This window comes from Anguilla anguilla, chromosome 4 (genome assembly GCF_013347855.1).
Source record: "Anguilla anguilla isolate fAngAng1 chromosome 4, fAngAng1.pri, whole genome shotgun sequence".
NCBI lineage: Eukaryota > Metazoa > Chordata > Actinopteri > Anguilliformes > Anguillidae > Anguilla > Anguilla anguilla.
Genome location: NC_049204.1, coordinates 23,927,084 through 23,946,806, shown reverse-complemented (window position 1 = coordinate 23,946,806; position 19,723 = coordinate 23,927,084). Strand labels below are relative to the sequence as shown.

At 39.3% G+C, this 19,723-nt stretch overlaps 2 protein-coding genes across 3 annotated transcripts; one reads left to right on the top strand and one right to left on the bottom strand.

The window, feature by feature from the left end:
- Positions 1–841: 841 nt before the first annotated feature.
- On the bottom strand, positions 842–2,782 carry fam32a (family with sequence similarity 32 member A). The gene is made up of 4 exons (XM_035416058.1): positions 2,619–2,782; positions 2,184–2,322; positions 1,471–1,524; positions 842–1,221 (listed from the first exon to the last, which is right to left on the bottom strand). The coding sequence occupies exons 1-4, from the start codon at positions 2,690–2,692 to the stop codon at positions 1,153–1,155; spliced, it is 336 nt and encodes a 111-aa protein (XP_035271949.1). The 5' UTR covers positions 2,693–2,782; the 3' UTR covers positions 842–1,152.
- A 236-nt stretch (positions 2,783–3,018) lies between these two features.
- malt2 (MALT paracaspase 2) lies at positions 3,019–19,281 on the top strand. Of its 2 annotated transcripts, XM_035416055.1 has the most exons (19): positions 3,019–3,255; positions 5,680–5,836; positions 5,979–7,355; positions 9,649–9,821; positions 10,427–10,593; positions 10,975–11,105; positions 11,582–11,732; positions 12,020–12,186; positions 12,829–12,925; positions 13,113–13,148; positions 13,307–13,348; positions 13,655–13,858; positions 14,225–14,402; positions 14,628–14,702; positions 15,424–15,551; positions 16,260–16,409; positions 17,116–17,273; positions 18,082–18,219; positions 18,392–19,281. In XM_035416055.1, the coding sequence occupies exons 4-19, from the start codon at positions 9,685–9,687 to the stop codon at positions 18,851–18,853; spliced, it is 2,421 nt and encodes an 806-aa protein (XP_035271946.1). In that variant the 5' UTR covers positions 3,019–3,255; positions 5,680–5,836; positions 5,979–7,355; positions 9,649–9,684; the 3' UTR covers positions 18,854–19,281. The 2 variants fall into 2 exon arrangements, with proteins under 2 accessions (XP_035271946.1, XP_035271947.1); XM_035416056.1 differs by lacking the exons at positions 3,019–3,255; positions 5,680–5,836; positions 5,979–7,355; positions 10,427–10,593 and having other exon boundaries at positions 9,658–9,821.
- Positions 19,282–19,723: the final 442 nt, after the last annotated feature.

Below are 19,723 nucleotides of genomic sequence, written 5' to 3'. Positions count from 1 at the left end.
GTTAACCAGCCTAGTTTATAGAGCTGTCAAAAAAAACTAAGGTAATTGGTTGGAACAAAAACCAGGACTAGAGTTGTGTACCACTGGTATATATGCTGGTTTTCGTTCCAACCGCAATTTCAGTCCCAGAATTATAACAAGGTGTTAATTTTTGTTCAAAAAAAGTGCTTTTAATGTTCAGATGGATTATTTACCCTCTTAAAACACATTATGTTAGAAATAGCTACATATACAATGAAAAATAAAATCCCCATATTCATATTGTGCTATATTGCAAACAATTACAAAAAAAGAGGTATATTATTTTAACTTATAAAATTAAAGACTGAGGTAAATCAATCTATTTGGTGAGTGTGTGGACACCTGGCCACTAAAACTAATCATTTGGAAAATAATGAAGAATTCAAAGACAAAACTAATGATAACGAGCCAAACCAGCATCATGTTAATAAGTTTAAAGAAAAGATTTGAAAGAAATTAAACACATGTTCAACAACCTAATTTAGAGCCTATTAACTTCACGCTCTCATTTGATTCAAAAATGTGTTACTACTTCTAATGTAATCGTCTGCAATATAGCACAATCTGAACATGGGAATTTGACTCTTCATAGCTTGCACAGCTACAGCTACAGCTATTCCTGACATAATTTGGCTTGAGAGGGTAAATAATCTCTCTAAACCCAAAAAGCAATTAAGAAAAAATATATAAATACTGGGATTGCAATTGTGGTTGGAAGGAAAACTAGCATGCACAGCGGGGCCCCGGGACCAAGGCTGGGTACCGCTGAACTAGAGTCATCACACAGATACTCCCCGGGAAGCCTCAAACATACACCCCATATGGTTTTAGTCCACTTTAATTACAATACAGGTACATACACACGCACTGCTCACATTTTTGAAGAGAAGCTTCAATAAAAAAATTCAGTGCTGAACATTTAAACTCTGGTGTGTAGCATTTAATCGGTGCAACATATTTGCATTCACTACACTCAATTAACTTATAATACAAACAAAAAAAGCTTTATTGGATCAATTAAACAACATTTTTGATTTCTTTCCCCCTTTCCAATCTAACATGTTGCAATGAAGTAACATTTGAAGCACTATTGACATTGTAAAAATGGACAAGATGGAGGAGTCTTTGTTTTTATTTGGTCCAGCTGACTTTGGGGATATCGTAATGTTCTGTCAGGGTGTCCAAGTGGCGGTTAAAATCCTAGAAAGAAGGAAGCAAGAAATTCAGTAAATTAGAATACATACTTTGCATTAAAATGCAAAAATCAAGCCAAATCTGCTGATGCAAGAGAGGGTAAAACAAATAAAAGATTATAGAATGTTGTTACCACTGTACCAAATGCGCTTTGTAATCTGTTACACTCGAGTAAGGATTTTAATGGACATTAACATTTCTGAATGCTACTACTGAATGACATGCAAGTCCCTTTTATTTCCTCCAGCTTCTCACCTCAACTCTTTGCTTATGAGTTTGTGATGCTTTGTTCAGAATCCGTTCTATTTGCTGCAGAGTTGAAGGAAAGAAAGAAATTAGATCATTAGATCAAATGTCATCCGTTACACATGGGACAGTCATTATTCTGCTTTTATTTTAAACAGAAAAACCTAAATTTTGCCTTTACATTTTTATTACAGTATACTATTAATTTCCCGTCATACCAGTGAGCCTACTGCTAACTTCCTTGCTACATGCTGTGCCAAACCTCCGTAGTATTTAATACGAGATCTCTTCAGCTAGTATCACTGAACTATTATGGACCTGACCCGAGTAAGGCTAGACTAGAGCTGCAGATGGGTTACAACCTAAGCAGCCTTCAGTTACCATGTAGGCTTCACGTTTAAAGGTGAAAACAACCACATATTCATTAACTGATCATCAAGAAGCATGGACTCCACATATTAATCCCACCCCCACACAAATCAGTCAGCTTCGTAATAGGTAAAAAGCAATGAACTCTACAAGACGTTCTTATAGAGTTCATTGGTAAAGAGAAATGTATTAAGTAAGCGGATACTGCTTCTTGAACACTGTAGGATGCGCAGTCGAGCACAACAACTAGAAGCGAGATAGCCGATGATAATGTCGCTCTTACGTCACCAACATGTTTGACGCTTTCTATGTGAACGGCTAGCTACTGTTCACACAAAACAAGTAAACGTTACCCTCTTTTCCTGCATTTTATCAAATGCCATTTGCGCTGGAGTTCTTTTGTCGGTGTAGCCCTGTTCAGTCTCTTCTTCATTTTCAGTAGTCATTATTTGCTGCTCCAAGCGCTTTCTCTCCTTATCCTTCTTCTTCTTCCTAAATAGGACAGGTTACGGTAACTAACGTTAGGCTACATACAGTCAGTGAGAATCACAAGAAACCTTCCTCCCTGACAAGCTAGCGTGAAAAAAATAGCTCTAAACCTAAAAGCTACCAGGTGTTATCCAAATTGATAATATTAGCTTCCAAATGTAAACGATCAGCAATGTTTTCCCAGGTATGTTAGCTAGACCAGAAAATGCGTACCAAATCGACCGACTCGCTAATTTAACATCATGTTAGTTTCCCATTTTCAGACTAAATTGACTGATAAATAAAACAAACAATCGTACTTTTTCGCGGAGGAAAGGTCCCCTACTCCCTTAAGTTTTAAGGATCCTTTTTGCACATTGCTGTACTCCGCCATCTTCGTCTTGTGTTGTTGGTTGTTGCTCTTCCTCTTTTCACACTTACGGTAGAATTTAATCGGAATTCAAAGATGCTTTACCGCCACCTACTGTATTGGAGTGTGGAGACAAGTTGGAAATCCTATATATATATTTTTTGTTTTGTTGGCAAAGATACATTTTTAAACGTGCGAGAGATTTTATTGGAACTGTTTTTCTCGTTACGGTATACTATTTATTAAATTATGCAATGTACTCACATGGGCCCGTTATCAGTCCAGTCTTGAACTACATACATGTAAATTGACCTGCACATCGTTTCAGCAAGCAGAAAAGTACCTTGCACATGACCGGAAATGAAGTATAATGGAAGCGACTATTGCATGCAATGATATAGCCTGAATGTAGCTGTGTGTGTGCATATGTGTGGAAGCGAGGTGATTTGAGGAAATAAGAATGGCAGCACACGTTGTGTTTAATTCTGCAAATATATTGAAATTATTCGCGGCAAATACGTATACTGGGCATTGTATCAACGGCATTATTTACAAAATCCAGGCATGCGGATATGCCAAGAAACCCAGTAAGTCTATTCATTGCCCTTCTATCCTATTGCATTGCTAATTAACACGACCTCTACATGTTCAGCTATATGGTTACCTTGGGCTTGGAAGAGCAAGTTTTTTGTTTCAATTTTCTTTTTTAAAGCGAGCTTTAATTCATTCGTCTCGAATAGTTTCTTCAAGCTTACTGTTAGCCAACCAGCAAGCCTTGAGCAATAGCAATCTAGTGAACTTTTCACTTTAGCTAGAAAGCTAACCATAGCAGCTGTCATACATTTATCCACGACTAATTAAGCAGACTGCTGCTCATTGAGATATTTAGATGAAGTAACTGGTTTTTCAGTGTGTGGGCAGCTAACTTTACATGAAGTTATTAATAGTTAGTACATAATGTTAGTTAATTTGTTAACTTTAAAGAACCAAATATTTAAGTGCTTTAAAGTTAATTATGCTACATTTATATTGATTTGGTTAGTTTAGCATTTTATAAATCTGGTTTAGCGCCATCTAGGTCCTGGTCCATTCATTCCTGTTCCTGGCAGGCCGCAGGGTATGCTGGTTTTTGTTACTCGGTACTTAATTGATCAGTTAACAATTACACAGTTAACTCACCTCACCTAGTTTTTTGGATCTCAATTGGTTGCTGATGGTAAGGTGAAAACAGAAACCAGCAGACCAGGAATAGAGGTCACTGATATAGGTAGCCTCATCTTTCTTCATGATGTGACAGCTGGTGGATAAAATATTAGCACTATGCATATTGATTGGTGGTAGCTATACCACCATATGTATATCCTGAAACGAGGGGTGGAGCTAAGGGGGTCTAACAGGGAAAGCTTACCTGGGCACTAGAGGTGTGTGTACTTGCGCACAGTTTGGTGCCCTTTCTCATATTTTTTCTCTGCACAAATAATTTTTAGATTCGTCCCTACCCAAAACATATAACTTAGGCCAATGCTATTTACCAATTTTGTTTCCCCTGAAGGTGCGACATAGAGAAGTTTGTCGGTGAGTGTTGATGTAGCTCAAGTAGTTTTATCTAAACAGACTTTTTAGAATGGACTACAAAGTCAAATTAGCTGGCTCTGTAGAGAAAATGTCTGCAAATCACATATTTGCAAAAAACAATGACAGAAATGTGAAAAATTGATATTATATCATCAAGAACTTGGCTAGTTTTTTTCCCAGCCATCCATCCATCCATTATCTATACCTGCTTATTGTTTTATTTACGGTCAATATTATAATTGGTTGTTCTGGAGTAAATGGTATACCATTTAAATGCCAAACATTACTTCTCAAAACTCCAGAAACTCCCACCATACTACAGTAGCCTCTACCTAATACTGTTGGGAAGAGGATGGTGTATTTCCCCATGTACAGAGATTTGCTGATAATCCGTCTGTAAAATCAGTTATGAATTCATCTTTCTCCTACAAAATGGAAGTTAAACTGATTATTTTTCAGTTGTAGCTCATGATGTGAAGAGAAAAGGTTGTAGACTACACCACTTTCCATTTTGAACACCAGTACTATCTTCATCTGAGCTTGGTTTGTAGATGCACCACATCATTGCCCATAAAATACATGCACATGTAACATAGGCCAGTGAGTTATTTATATTGCCACAGCCTCTAAAGAGTTACATCATAAGCCATTCCCTTTCCATCTGTTTTTGTTCTTTATAATATAGCTGTAGTAACTGACCTGCTTTAATGATCATCTACCTCAGCTGATATGCAAATACACAAATAAAGCAGCAGACCTAATAAAATAGATTCAGCAAGAATTTTTGGTATACTCATGGGTGATATCAATCCAAATGTTTTTTTGTAAGAACTGCTATGTGGGAGGTTACTGGCTTGATGTCTACTGAGATAAAGCCTGAGTTCCTGCCAGAACTTCCTGTGTGAAGTCAAGTGAAACCTGTAGCTGTCAGCTTTGTTTGGTACTTAGTTGGGTTACATGCACAGTGCAAGCCCCATTCTCAGTAGTGTATCTCTGTTTTGTCTCTTTCTTACCATATCTACCACTCCATTTGATCACACTCATCCGGTAGGTTAAAATCCAGGGCCTAGATTGCTCCTTTCTTTTGAAATTTTGCTTATTCCATCGGGAAGAAACTCCACTAAACTGCAAAAAACTTGACAAAGGCAGATGCAAGTTCTATTTAATTGCTTTCAATTTGGTATTAACACTACTTGGAAATGAGATCTGTGATATTTCACTGACTATATCAAGCCACAATAATTTCCTAACCATAATGTTTTGTAATAGTGGATATGAATGTCCCTGACACCATCACATACATGTACAGTAATAAGATGATTAGAACACATTGAAGCTGAAGCTTTGTATTTCTACTAGTGATTTTTTTTTTTTGAACAGCTGTCTATACATGTATTACGTTGGTGGTATATCTCACCATTGTCTTTATTCGCCAGCCGCAAAAGGAAAAGGGAAAGGAATGACAAAAGAGGTTCTGAAGGGCCCAGATGTGTGTAAGGATCCTGTGAAGTTAACAACTCATGCTGTGGGGGTCAACATTTTCAAAGAAGGCCAGGACCCCCCTCTGCGTCCTTTCGAGGAGTACCCTGAGTGGTGAGTGTGCTAAAATGGCCTATTGGAGGAATGTGACTGTTAGACATTTGGTGCCTTTTATCTGTAAAAAGTTGCTGCTCTTATAGTAGTTTTTTGATGCATGCTCTGAGCAGTGATACCCAAACTGTCTCCTCCTTACCAGGCTGTTCCAGCTGAATCTGGGGCCTCCTAAGAAGTTGCAAGAGCTGGGCCCAGAGAGCCGCCAGTACTGGAAGGTTCTGCGAAAGGAACACATGTGGCGCTTCAACAGGTTAAGCAAGGGCAAAAGATTTTAAAGGACCTTATCAGCTGATTTTGCTCATAGCTATACAGACAAGCTCAGCCTGGACATCAAGGCATGGTCTTGTGGGACTTGACTTGGCTAGTTCTGATGTTTTTACTTCTCATGAAAAAAACCAAATCTAGTCTGTCCGCCTTAGGCATCCTTAGCCTGCCTGACATTTTTGCGAAGTGGACTCGAAAGATCGTCTTGTGGCCTGGGGTTCCTGATGATGGGGGGAAAAGTTTGTCATGGTTTTCAGAGTTTGTGAATGTCATTGTATTCTTCCTGTTTCCAACAAGACAAATGTGGATCTAACGAGGTTCCTTTATAAATAATTTTAATGTAATGCTGGTGATATAAAAATACTGTTTAATAAGATAAGATATAAATAAGATATACTTTTATTGAACCCCGTGGGGTAATTTGTCCTCTGCATTTGACCCAGTTACTTAGGAGCAGTGGGCCCTTATGACTATAAATAATATAATGGCTGATGAATATCATAAAAAGTGCAAGTTCTGGAAATAGGTGATGATCACAATATTAGGACCTATCCAAGAACACAATGCATATTTCTTGTACGTGTACCGATATGGTGCATTCTCCCAAGTAATGTTTATTGTTGCAAAGGAAAATAAAGTACTTGTGTTCATTACTGAAAACATTTAACTTACAAAAACATAACTTAGTACACGCTTTTAAAAATTGACTTGTGCTGAAAATATTGCCCTATACACATTTACATCTCTTACATGAGCGGGTGTAGAACTGCAGCACAATTGCAGCTATTGTGTAAACCATCGAGGGCTCTCTTGGATGGCTCATACAGAGTTTATATTACTGAGGCGGCTGCGACTTTTGCTATATACTCCGACAAGGTGAAGTTAAATATTTTCAACGGGAAAGAATCGCGCGCTTGTACAGCTATGAATTATGAAAAAGAGGAAGCAATGAGAAAAGGGAACTAGAATATTTTGTCTTTCGAAAGATTTTCATATTTTCATTCGTTCTGTCAGATGAGTTTACTTCCGAGATTATTTTTTCTATGAGCTCTAGCACGGATTTTCCACGCCTTCCCTCTCTTTAGAAACACGGACTTTCATTTTGCGCGTTGTGGATCATATCACCTTAGATAAAGTTTGCAAACTTAATTTACCAAAATACAGGACTAGATTGTTACGTTGGGTTTGTGAAATTGCTAGCTGACTGGCTAGCAGGTCCCGGAAGAAGCGAGAAGAGGTGACTAATCACAAACAGGTAAGGTAAAATTAAGAGGAGATAACCGGTAAACGAGTTAATGTAGAATAATAGGCTACTTTTTATGTATTAGCTACATCACTTCGCTGATACTATATTTCTCCATGTAGCTACAGATGTCTCAGTCAAAGTTAGCCTATTAGTACTATGGCTTTTTTTCTTTCATTTTCAGACTCATTGTATGGCTAATGTTAAGAAGTACCAACACATGTAGGATGTGTACATGCGTAGCCTACAGTAGCCTACCATGCAGTTTTCCACGGGCTTTCTACTACCATATAGCCTTCACGAAGTGATCGTTTACAGCTTTTTGTTCGTAATAGTTATTTCAAGTGGCCTGCAGTTTGGAATCTGTATTGTGGTGGTTTTTGTTCATATGCTATGGAGAACTAAAATAAAGAAATAAATACAAATCGAAAGTGCAAGTCCAAAAGATTTGAAATCACCGGTTCAAGCTTCTTCTTTAACCAGAATCTAACGTTCACTTGGTCCCGGTATACTAGAGTAACAATTTTACTGTATAGGTTATAGAAGAGCCTTCTTTTGCCTGTTGTTCACAACTTCCGAACAAGAAAAAAAGAATGACTTAATTTATATCACTGCAGGTTAATAGGCGCCATTTCTCTTGATTTAACAAAAATATGTTGATTTAACAAAAATATGGGGTATATATTATATTATAAATAAATATATAAATCAATAGACAGTGCTGTCAGGAACTTGAATGGCCGCTGGCTTTGTTACATGCATGTGCCTGTCACGGCCGGGTTTGTGGGAGTGCGGTTACACAAAGCATTCTGTGTCTCTGAGCACCTCACATTTGTAGCAGAATCCAATTTGTAATTGCAAGCCAGCAATCCAGATATCCAATTCTATAGTCTAGGTGTGCTCTGTACCATTTTGTTGATAAAATTAAATCAAAATTAAAGGTGCTTAATTATACGCCTGATTCAGTGCTTCTCTATATGTTGTCTTCATTTTAATTTCGCTTAACTCGACTGTAAAATTAATATGAACTTGAAACATAAGAAAAGTTAAACGGGCATCGGACAATGCTTTTGTTCCGGTGCTGGTTTTTGTTCCAACCAATTACCTTAGTTTAATTTTCTGACAGCTCTATGAACTATGTTACTCCTGTACTTGAGCGCTGGAAAATATTTAGGATACACTAGCAGTCTATGGCTATAGCTAGTGTTTAGAGAAATGTCAGATCAAGATATGATTGAGCTAATTAAATAAGAGAAGTCGGCACAAAGTTCTGAATTGGATCGGTCGTTGTTGCACACCTCTGGGTCAATATATAATTCCAATTAATGTATAATACTGTTCTATATTGCTAATGTGTTAATCAGGTACACAGTAACAACAATTCCTCACAAAAATGATCCTGGTGTTGCATCCAATTTGCTGTCAAATAGAATTTAAGGTGTACATTCTTAGAACATGAAGCCTGGAGTATCATTTATAAGCACTTTCATACTAGATAATGCAGATAATAGGGGCTATGGATTCTGCCCCAAAGTAGGAAAGTTTGTCTGTGGAGAAATGTTCCAGTGAAGAAACCTGATAATGGTTATACATACATACACATACACTACCATTCAGGGATGCCATTAACAATACTCTACATATCTAATACATCCAATCTTTGTGTTGTTTTGCTCATGTTAACCTTTCTTCTTGTTTGCCAGTTTCAGAAGTGGTTTTTTCTTTTAAACTTTGCCTTTAAGGCCAGCCTCCCAGAAACTGAATAATAAAAAAAACTGTAATAGTAATTTGTAACATTTTCAATGTATTGGCTGTATTTCTTGATCAATTTAATATTACCTTGGTGAATAAAAGTACCAATGTCTTTAAAAACATAACATTTTTTCAGTGATTCCAAACTTTTGAATAGCAGTGTACACTACATTTCTGTGTACAGTGTAGACCCAGGAGAATTCAGATAAACATTTTGCCATTTTGTTTTTTTAGAAATTGTTTAGACTCTAAAAACCTTATTGATAAAGAACTGAATTTGATGTCACTTAGTTACAATAAAATGTCTATATTTTTGCAACTTTTACAGTACTTGTGGATTGCGAGTGATTCATATTCGTATGCAAATTAAGTTTAGGTTTAATGACAACTGAGCAAATAAAAAGTGTTGAAAAAACAGTGATTGTTGTCTCTTCATGTCATCGAAGTGTCATGATATCCTTACAGTTTGGGGTACATGAAACAGTTTATATTTTTGCCTTTCTTTTTATATTGCTTGGGTTAATCTGGAAAGGTTTTTCCTGTTTCCATATAGGCAGTGAAGTGTGCCCTTGACAGCTGTAGGTGAGAGATGGGTGACTGGAATATGGGTCTGGGAACCCTGAGAGAGAGCGTACTTAGCAAACTGGCAGATTTGCTGGACAACCCAAATTGTGGCTGGAGACAACTGGCAGATGCTGTCAATAAGCAGCCCCAATTTCGATGCAGGTGAGAAAGTCAACTCAAATACAACAATAACAGCATCTCATAATAATAAAGAGATGTACAATGCTGTGAATAAGTATTTGCCCCATTTTTAACATGGGTTGGCCAGCACTGTGCTGTAATCAGATTCCTTATAACCAATGCTGTTGTGTGTTATGTAGTTGACCTAATTTGGGTGCTTTTACAAACGATTCTGTTACTTTTAAAAAAATGTTTTCTGATACCTGAGACCTTGTCACCTACCTGAGAAGTGTGGTGTACAGTTAGCCTACTCCCTGCTCAGAAAAATATGTTGAAGTGTTTTTTTTAAGTCATGTTGTTGTTACTTTCTCAGTTATTCCATCCTGAGCATCTGCTCAGATTATGGAGTTTTTCCCCCCATTGGGATAGTCTTGAAAATCTGTGTGGAAGAGAGATATGCTAGCTATATCAACTTCAATTATAAGCATGAGCCTAACATGAAAACGTGTGTGTGTATGTGTGTTCAGTGGTACTTGTGTTTTAAGGCCACATTTAGTTTATATGTGTCTGTGAGGTCCAGTGCACAGTGATGTAATCCTGCTGTGTGTGAAGTGTACACCCCTGACTCTGGGGTGTGTCTGTTGCAGTGAAAAAGAGCTGATTGGCTGCTCTGTCCAGGTGCTTAGCGCCAGGGGCAGCCCCAGCCGCCTACTGCTGGCCAAGCTGGCCGACCGCGCCTGTTCCCTGGGTTTTCTGCTGCAATGCCTGAAGAAGATTGAGCACCGGGAGGCTGTGCAGTACCTCACCACTATAGGTTATTGTCACAAGCTAAGTGTAAACAGGGCAGGCCAATTACTGAGAGATAACGAACCTGGTATCTGTCAGAATTCTTTTAATTTCTTTAGCAGTTTTTGATTATAAATGAAAGACAGAGAGAAGATGCAAGAGGGAAGAGGGAAGATGTCTGTAGCATGGCTGCCTTTGAGGTCCTGATAGTCTTCTTTCTCTCGTGTACTTAGGACCATGCCTGTGTTCCACGATGGTATATTATGCTGGTTTGCAGTTAAACTGGAGATATTTGGGATACTTACATTTACTTCAAACACTTGTTATCATGTTTTGAGTTGAAACCTTCCCCTATGTGCCAGGGGTTAAATTGATTGCTGTGTGTTTGTGTGTTGTGTGTTTTGTGAAGTGATGGAGCAAATCCGGATTACAGTGCAGCCGCAATCCCAGCTGGTACCAGAAGGGGACAGAGTGGTGCTCCGCTGTCAGGCCATTGGTTTCCCAGTTCTGGGGTACCAGTGGTTCAAAGGAAAAGAAGAGGTGAAGTGGCAAATTAAATGTTCTTATATTTGTTATGATTAGGCTTCAGTTTTTGCTTGTTGTTTTTTGTGTCACAGATGGAAATTTGGAAATGGACATTAATACAATTCTTATGACCTCAGTATAGGTGTATTTAAGTGAGTTACAGTGATCTTAATGTATAACACCGGCAGGGTTATTTGCTGTAGAATAAACTCTCTGATATATTATTTGGACATCTTATGAGAAATAAATGTTACAGCGTTTCATCTGCGTTCAGCACCTCCAAGCTTGTGGTTCATATTTTTTTTTTGAAACAATGGACACAACCACATCTAGACACAAAATCTGTTGAACACACAACTTACACTTGGCTTGAAACAAGCCATAATGTAAATATTTGAACATTCAACAAACAAAACTTGGCTAACTAGCTAAAGTGACTAATCGTAGTGCGGTCAGTAAGCTGGTTTGCTGTTGCATCTAATGTGTTGCAGGTGCCACATGGCAGTGCCCCAGATCTGATCCTAAACCATATCAGTCCGAATCAGCAGGGATACTACATCTGCCGTGTGAACCACGGCGATAGCTTTGTCTTCTCCCAGTGGGCCCAGGTCAGCGTGGCCATGCCCGGGAACTCCCGCTCAGGTAGACCTCAACGGCACCAAAGTCTCATCTCTTTTTCTATTAACCCTTTGAGGAGTTTTTAAAAAAATGTTTTCTTTTCAGTCATCGTTCTAGAACCCCATTGCTTTCAATTACCAGTTGTGATTGTTGTGATCAGCATTAGAATGTTCAGTTAAGAACATTCAAATTGCATATTTGTGATCTTACGCCTTTGGGGGTAAATTCCTGTGTCTTGGCTCCATATCTGATTGCGGGGATCCCCTGGGGCTGTCTTTCAGTTAACAGTAGCAGCTTCTTCCCCTCCTCAGGGAGTGGACTGTGCATTATCCAGCAGCCCCGGAATGTGACCATCGCTGAGCGCGACTGCCTTTTTCTCGAGTGCCGGGCTGAGGGGAACCCCCCTCCACAGTACCAGTGGTACCACAACAAGCAGCCTCTGCTACTAGCAACTGCTACTAGCAAACCCAGCCTCGAGGTCAGAGCTTTGTGGCAACACATATAAAACTCTCAGCTTGGACTGTGAGTACAATAAGTGGGCACCAAATTAGAGACATAATAATCAGGAACTTCACTGAAATATGCCTACAAAGATTTATTTTATTTGTTCATTGTTTTTAATCTATATAGCTAGTCAAGTAAAATTGTAGAATGCAAAATGCATAGGATATATATTATTGTCCTAGAGACTTTATTATAGGTGCACTTTGACTGGTGAGTGCTAAAGCCCTGTTTTAACAATGTCAATAATGTTTATTCCAGCAGAAAATGTATTGAAAATTTGACTGTTCTTGAACAGCTGGTAAAAATCCTGAACCTACAAGGACTTGGTTGTTCTCTTGCTCATATTACGTCAGTTTGACAGTTGGTTTATATATTCCTATGATTCCTTGAAGGCTTCATGTTGAATTTCACATGGATGATGAACTTGAAATTGAAGGCACATTCAGAACGGGAACCCTTTGATGATATAGTAAATACATGGATAGGTCTCTTAGTATACATCTGTGAGTTTTTTATGTATTTGAGTTGTGTAGGTTTAATTCAGTAGTGTTTATATACTGGTTTGTAAGTATCTGACCTGTATGGGTTTGGGGCTGATTTGTGTTTTTTTCTCCAGATTCGCGCTGTGACCACTGCTGACCGTGGGAAGTATAGCTGCAGAGTATATAATCTCTACCATGAGGTCTGGAGTGAGCAGGTCCACGTGGAGATTGGTAAGGATGTTGCAGTGGGGATTCATTATGTCACAGATTTTAATATAATGCTAATTATTTTGGTCAACTTGGTGCCCACGATTCCACCTGGATTCTGACACCTGTGACATAAGAGATAAGGAGCTTGAAGTCTTTCAGGTAAATTATACTGTGAGATTTTTTTGGTGACCACATGCTCTTTTTGCAGGTCCTGGTTCGCTCTCCTGGGATGATGATGATGAAGGTACATGTTGATTCTGTCTAGGAATTGAAACACTGGACACTGCCTGTGCTGAAGCATATTCTCCTAGGATATGTGTCTTGTGTTCTATATGCAAATGTTGGTACTGCATCAATTAGCATCTTTTAATTAATCCCTTTATGAATCTTTTTCCTCAAAAGTGAGAGGTTTCCCTCCTGCCAGGCAGCTCAGTCATTTCTATGGTAAGGGCCATTTGCAGCCACTGTCTTTATACCATAATTTGAGTTTGTGTTAAAAACATGCGCAGTGGGCCTCTAGTGGCGCAGCCCGTAGAGCGCTAACCACATGCTCAGTGCGAGCCGCTACGTCGGCGGTTAGAATCCGACCGCCGACCTTTGTCGCAGGTCTCTCCTCCTAATTCTTCCTGTCTCTCTACACTGTCCTATCAAATAAAGGAAAAACCCAAAAACATATTTAAAAAAAAAAAAAAAAAACATGCGCAGTGAAACAGTGTTTCTCTGCACCCCACCCCACCCTGTGCCATGCAGCCACAGACAAGGTGGCCCTCCTCATGGGCAACATGAACTATCAGTACCACCGGCAGCTACGGGCACCCATGGCCGACGTGCACGAGCTCACCAACCTGCTGCGCCAGCTGGACTTCAAAGTTGTCTCTCTACTGGACCTAAACCGGCAGGAGATGCACAGCGCTGTGACCGAGTTCCTGCTCCTGCTTGACCGCGGCGTGTACGGTCAGTGCTGGTGTGGGCATCCCGGAGTGTAGTATCTCTATTTTGGGCCAAAGTAAAAAACACCTTTGTAAACTGCTCAGCTGTTTGCCAATACAAAACCTTGGGTTTACTGACATCATGTCATTCTAGGGTATATATGTAAACCATAAGGCATCTTGGATGGACAAGCATCAAAACTGGTTATTGTGAATTTTACTCGTTTTATTTAACTAATGTAATGTATATTAATACTAAAACACGACACATACGCCCTTTTGCGCCAGAAAATTTTTAAAGCCTGTCATTTATTTCACTCAACATATGGCTTACATCTGTACATCAAATGAAGTGATTGCCTTGCCTTGTATCTGCCTTGCAATGCTTCAGGATTGCTGTACTTTGCGGGCCATGGCTATGAGAACTACGGGAACAGCTTCATGGTTCCCATTGACGCCCCTGCCTCCTACACCTCGGAACACTGTCTGTGGGTGCAGGACGTGCTGCAGCGCATGCAGGAGCGCGAGACGGGCCTCAACGTCTTTCTGCTGGACATGTGTCGCAAACGGTACCCTTCTCCCCATCTCTTGCATCAGGTGCCCGCAGATGATTGAAGAGAACTTCTGAAATGTGCAACTTTCTTTAAATAGTACATTTTAAAGATTTGATGTTGTCAGACATCTGTGGACAGTGTGTCATTTCAAGTAAAGGGTCATTTCAGATTGGTGTGAACCAAATATAATGCTACTGTCAGAATATTATGACTTTGCTAATGGCAGCCATTTTGTTTCAGAAACCTGAATGATGACATCATCCCACAACCTGGGCCCCTGAAAGTGACAGCCAACATTGTGTTTGGCTATGCCACGTAAGTGTCAATTGAACCGTGCAATCCATTTCAGCTTTCACGTAAACATAAATGGCAGTTTTACCAGGCATTGTTCTCACTTGCTGCACACTCACTGCAAAACAGTCTGTCTCAACAAGTGTATTAGTCTTATAATGAGCCTTAAAATCTTATTTATTTTTTCAAATAGCAAAGTTCCAAAATTACTGCGCTCAGTAAATTGGGTGATTGGCAAATAAAGTAAGCAATCAAAAAACAAAGAAGGTCTCGCACATCAAAAGATACCTCATACACACTTAAAGTGATATCTTTTAATTGAAGACTTACAACCGATGTTTCAGTATTGAGCTTTCTTTAGTGTGAAACAATAAGGGAGGGAGGTCTTTTTTCTCTCAAATAGAAAATAAACTAAAAAAATTCCTTTTTGCTTGATAAGTTAAATTGTCTTACCCCATTGGCAAATGCGCAGAAGTCGCACCTCATTGGCAATCTTTTTGTTTTAATTAGCTAAAGAGTAATTTGAATAAGATTTTAAGTCTAAATACAAGGACTAAAATATTTACTTTTCATTTTTGCAGTGCTGAAGAAGACTTTGGTCGAAATGTGCATTTGTGTTTACTCTTTTGTGCTACGATAAATAAAAATGTTAAAATTGTATCTATCATTGAGTGCAAACCCTTTCTTTATCGTGAACCTAAATATATACACAAAATGCTGCAACATGATGTCTGTGTGTCTGTAGCTGTGTGGATGCTGAGGCCTACGAGGTCAATAAGGATGACCTGTCCAATGGGATCTTCATCAGCTTCCTTAAAACGCGCCTCCTTGCAGAGGAGAAGGTTACAGTCATGCTGGACAGGGTGGCTGAAGGTCTGTGGCTCTTTCTTCCTGACCGAGTTCCATTTCCTCTACCTGTGTTTGGTTGACATGCCTTTGAGTTTACAAGCACCTCTGATTCAGTTTCTGTTTCTTCCATTCAAAGTATCTCTCATCTCTCTGTTGTTTTTCACTTAATTTTTTAAAGTTTTTTGCTTAATTCTCCATGATCTGTTCATCCTTGCAAGGTCTAGTATAGGGGTGTCTAATCATATCTGAAAAGGGCTGATGTGGGTGCAGGCAGTTTATGTCTTAGTCCAGCAATAAGACACCTGATCCTACTTATCAAGGTCTTGACTGAAGACCTTGATTACTTGAATTAGTAGAATCAGTTCTCTTAGCGCTGGGCTGAAACAAAAACCTGCACCCACATCAGCCCTTTTCGGCTAAGATTGGAAAGCCCTATAGATTCTGTGGTGCGTTTTAGTCTGATTTGGTCTTAGGGGCCTGTGTAGTCTGAGATTTCCCCCCTCTCTCAGCGATGCCATGACGTGAGAATTATAGGGCTTTAAGTGACATTTTTGTCAGAAATTGTGCTATATACAAATAAATACTGTATTTATCATTCATTACATGTGTGAAAGTTTCAAAACTGGGTCCAATTCCAGCTTTTAGGAAGTTTTAGGAAGGAAGTGACAAAACCAATATCTCAGAACTGCAGAAATGGCAGACTCAGATTCTCGGGTCTTGATGTCTGTGCAGATATGGGCCAGTGTGAGATCACGCGCGGGCGCCAGGCTCTGGAGCTCCGCAGCAACCTGTCGGAGCGCCGGGCCCTGACCGACCGCATTCAGAGCTCCGACTGCCCCGTGGCCACGTCGGCCCGGAACCTGCAGTGGGCCATCGCGCACGGTGAGGCCGCGCCGCTGCTGATCGCCCGCACTCCATTTTGTTTTTTTAAAGGTCGCAGAAAATCCATCCAAACGTGTTCGGTGCTTGTGAATGATTTTTGCTTTGGCTGAATGTTATGTGGCAATTTTTGGGGCTGATACTGAATTTTTCAACCTTGGTTTATGTGCACATTTGTCTTGCACATTTTGTGTTTTGCATTTGCATACTGAGACATTTTACCTGCAAGCAATCATAGGTGAAGCAAATGGTGGTTTTTCAAGACAATAAATGGACATTTTTTGGGTACCACAACTTCACATATCTGCCCATATCATGCTCATGGGAAAATTGATTTACTCAATCAACTGAAAAAGCAATTTGTCCTATCTATGTTGGATATTAAAACCAGATCACCAACATTAGGCAGCTAAAACCTTTTATCATCTGATGTCAGCAGATTATGTGACTAAGTTTTTGAATGTAACTCTTGTTTTTAAAGTACATACTGTAATTGTTAACTTTTCGCAATACATGCCTCACAAATTAGAATGGGCTGTTACATTTCTTCATTCCATTTAAAAAGATTTTTCAAGTGTTAATGTTTCATTTAGTTTAATGTATCCAACCATATTTAAACCTCCTATGAAATCTTTGTTAGTCACCTGGATAAGGATGATTAATAAAAACAGTGACTTCCTGGTCATTGATGTCCCCTTTGCTGTGTTAGTGCTCCCAGAAAGCCGGTTCCTGCTCTTTGAATGTGGGGTGAAGGTGCAGCTGGGCTTTGCTGCCGAGTTCTCCAACATCATGATCATTTACACTCGCATATTGGATCAGCCCCAGGACATTATCTCCTGTACTGCCCAGCTCTCTGACTTCTCTGAGGTGAGGGTGGACTCAGTTCATTAGCTAATAGCCAGACTGAAGTATTGCGCTGATGTTTTTAGTGTACAAGCAGCAGAGCCATTTGGACTGTGATGGATGTCTTCTTGAAAACTCTCACCTTCAGTGAAAAAATGTATCTATTAATGAGCTCTGTGCTTTTTTATGAATGAGTAGGGTCAGGTCTAATGATTTCTCTGGATAGATCAATTACAAATGTTTATGCAATGGTTTTGTGGACTACAAGCTCAGATTATTCCATCTTACTCACCACTGCTGTTTTAGTGCTATCAAAGTAGCTCCATATGACTCATTTCCTTAGAGGTGTAAGAAATGCAGTATTAAGAGTTCAGTGAATTAATGTTTCATGATTTCTCTCTCCAGAGGTTCAACCCTATCCACTTCCACTTTAGATACCTTGTAAAGATGGTACAGCCACAAAAGCACTTCTTATGAAAGTGATGTATTGCCTGTACTCATAAGGCATTCAATGAATACGAATCAAGCTTGTGAGAAGAGGTGTAAATTAGTTAGCATTTTTTGTATTTACTCTGCTGAAATAGGCATGCTGCCAAGGTCAGCCCCGGTCAGGGCTGGGTCTGTCCAAGGGTAAAAACAAATAAGTGGCATTAGAAAAATCAGAACAAGCTGGGTGACTGTATAACAGTGAATGATTCACATAGTGAGAGTGGGGTCTATGTGGAAAACACCATTGACTGCAGTGAAATGGCTCTCTTCATCTAAATGACAATCTAGTCATTGTGCAGGAGAAGGGCCATATCCCCATATATATATATCATTTATGTGACAGGGTGTGGATGTGGATTTGAAGCTGACCAATCAGGAGACTCCCCAGGATGCAGGCAGTTTGCTGTTTACTTTGGAGACTGTGGACCGGCCAGAGGTCCCAAGACTCTATACCCGCCTCAGAGCCCTGCAAAGACTCAAGGTCACTCTCCTTTAAAACGCACCCCATTTCTCTGGGTTACAATGGTTGCAAATGCAGCACTTGTTGTATACATGTATGGCTATATCCATTTGTATTTCTTTGGGATTTACTTTAGGCAGATAGCTGTTTGTAAATATATATATGTATATATATATATTTTTTTTTTTTACAGAAGGAACTTAAGTTCACAGTGTGCCTTCATTACCAATACTCCAATATGGACGAAGAGGTGCATGAAAAGCAAACGGTCACCGTAGGTAAACCACTGGTAGCTAAACTCAACCTCCACGAGCCACGACTGCCACGCTCATTCTCAGCGTCCTCCTCCAGCGATCTTCACACCTTCAGCATACCGGAGTCCTCCTCTTTCCCAGAAGGCTTGGAATCTAGTGTGCTGGCCTCAGAGACTTCCTCCCTCGGCTCCGCCTCTACCTGCTGGTCCTACTTCTCACAGACAGGAGAGGCTGCTGGTAATGTAAAGCAGGTCAATGTGCCTGAGGAGACCTTCAGCCCTGAGTTTCTTGACTCAGATCAGCCCCAGCCACTCTATGCTGATTGCAAGAGCCTGCCACATGACCGTTTAGAGGACCTGTCAGCTCAGTTCCGTACAAAACAGAATTTCCACTCCTGCTAGACTTTGGTTATGTAAAAGTATCTGTTGTTTCACTCTTTGTTTTCCCTCCTGGTTTTATTTATAAATGTAACTGACATTTACTACAGATTGTTACTACCACAATTATAGAGTAAAAATGTAGAAATATAATGGATTTTTATACTACTAAGGGATTAGAGGGCAGCAGCACCTGCCAGTGCCACTCAAACCTGCTGCTTAACACTTTTACTGTTGTGAAGCTTTTGGTTGGATGGTAATTATGGCAGTAATAATATAGTCATTTAGAAATGACATTTTGTGTCTGTGTAAAGACAGATGAGGCTCTTGTTGTAGGCTTGGAGGAGTATTTTGCTAATTAAACGAACAGATGTACCTGCATCCTGTCTGTAAGTGAATTTGTCCAGCAAATTCATAATAAATGTGATATTAAAGAGAATGATAGCACAAAACCAATGCTTCTACTGTTTATTGAATCTCAGTTCTTAAGCATTCTGGAGGAATTATGTAGAATTATAATTAAAGGGCAAAGTAAGAAGTTAATCCATAAAGGAAATATAATATCCAATTGCCATACTATTTCATCCATATTTAATAAATTAGTAACAATTGTTTTGCTTAAATACATGACTGACTAAAATGCTGTGTGTACAAGAACATGAATATTTGTATGTTTTAATGTTGTATCATAAATGATATTTGATTATATTTCTTAATACTATTGATGTGACGAACATAATGGAAACACAATAGATTTGGTTTGTCAATTCATTTCATAAAAATGAGATTCAGAATTCAGAGCTTCAACAATTGAACATTGGACTTTTATTTAGGCTCATTAACTGCCCTTTAACCTTTTGATGTGAATCTCAATCAGTGCAATACAATAACTAT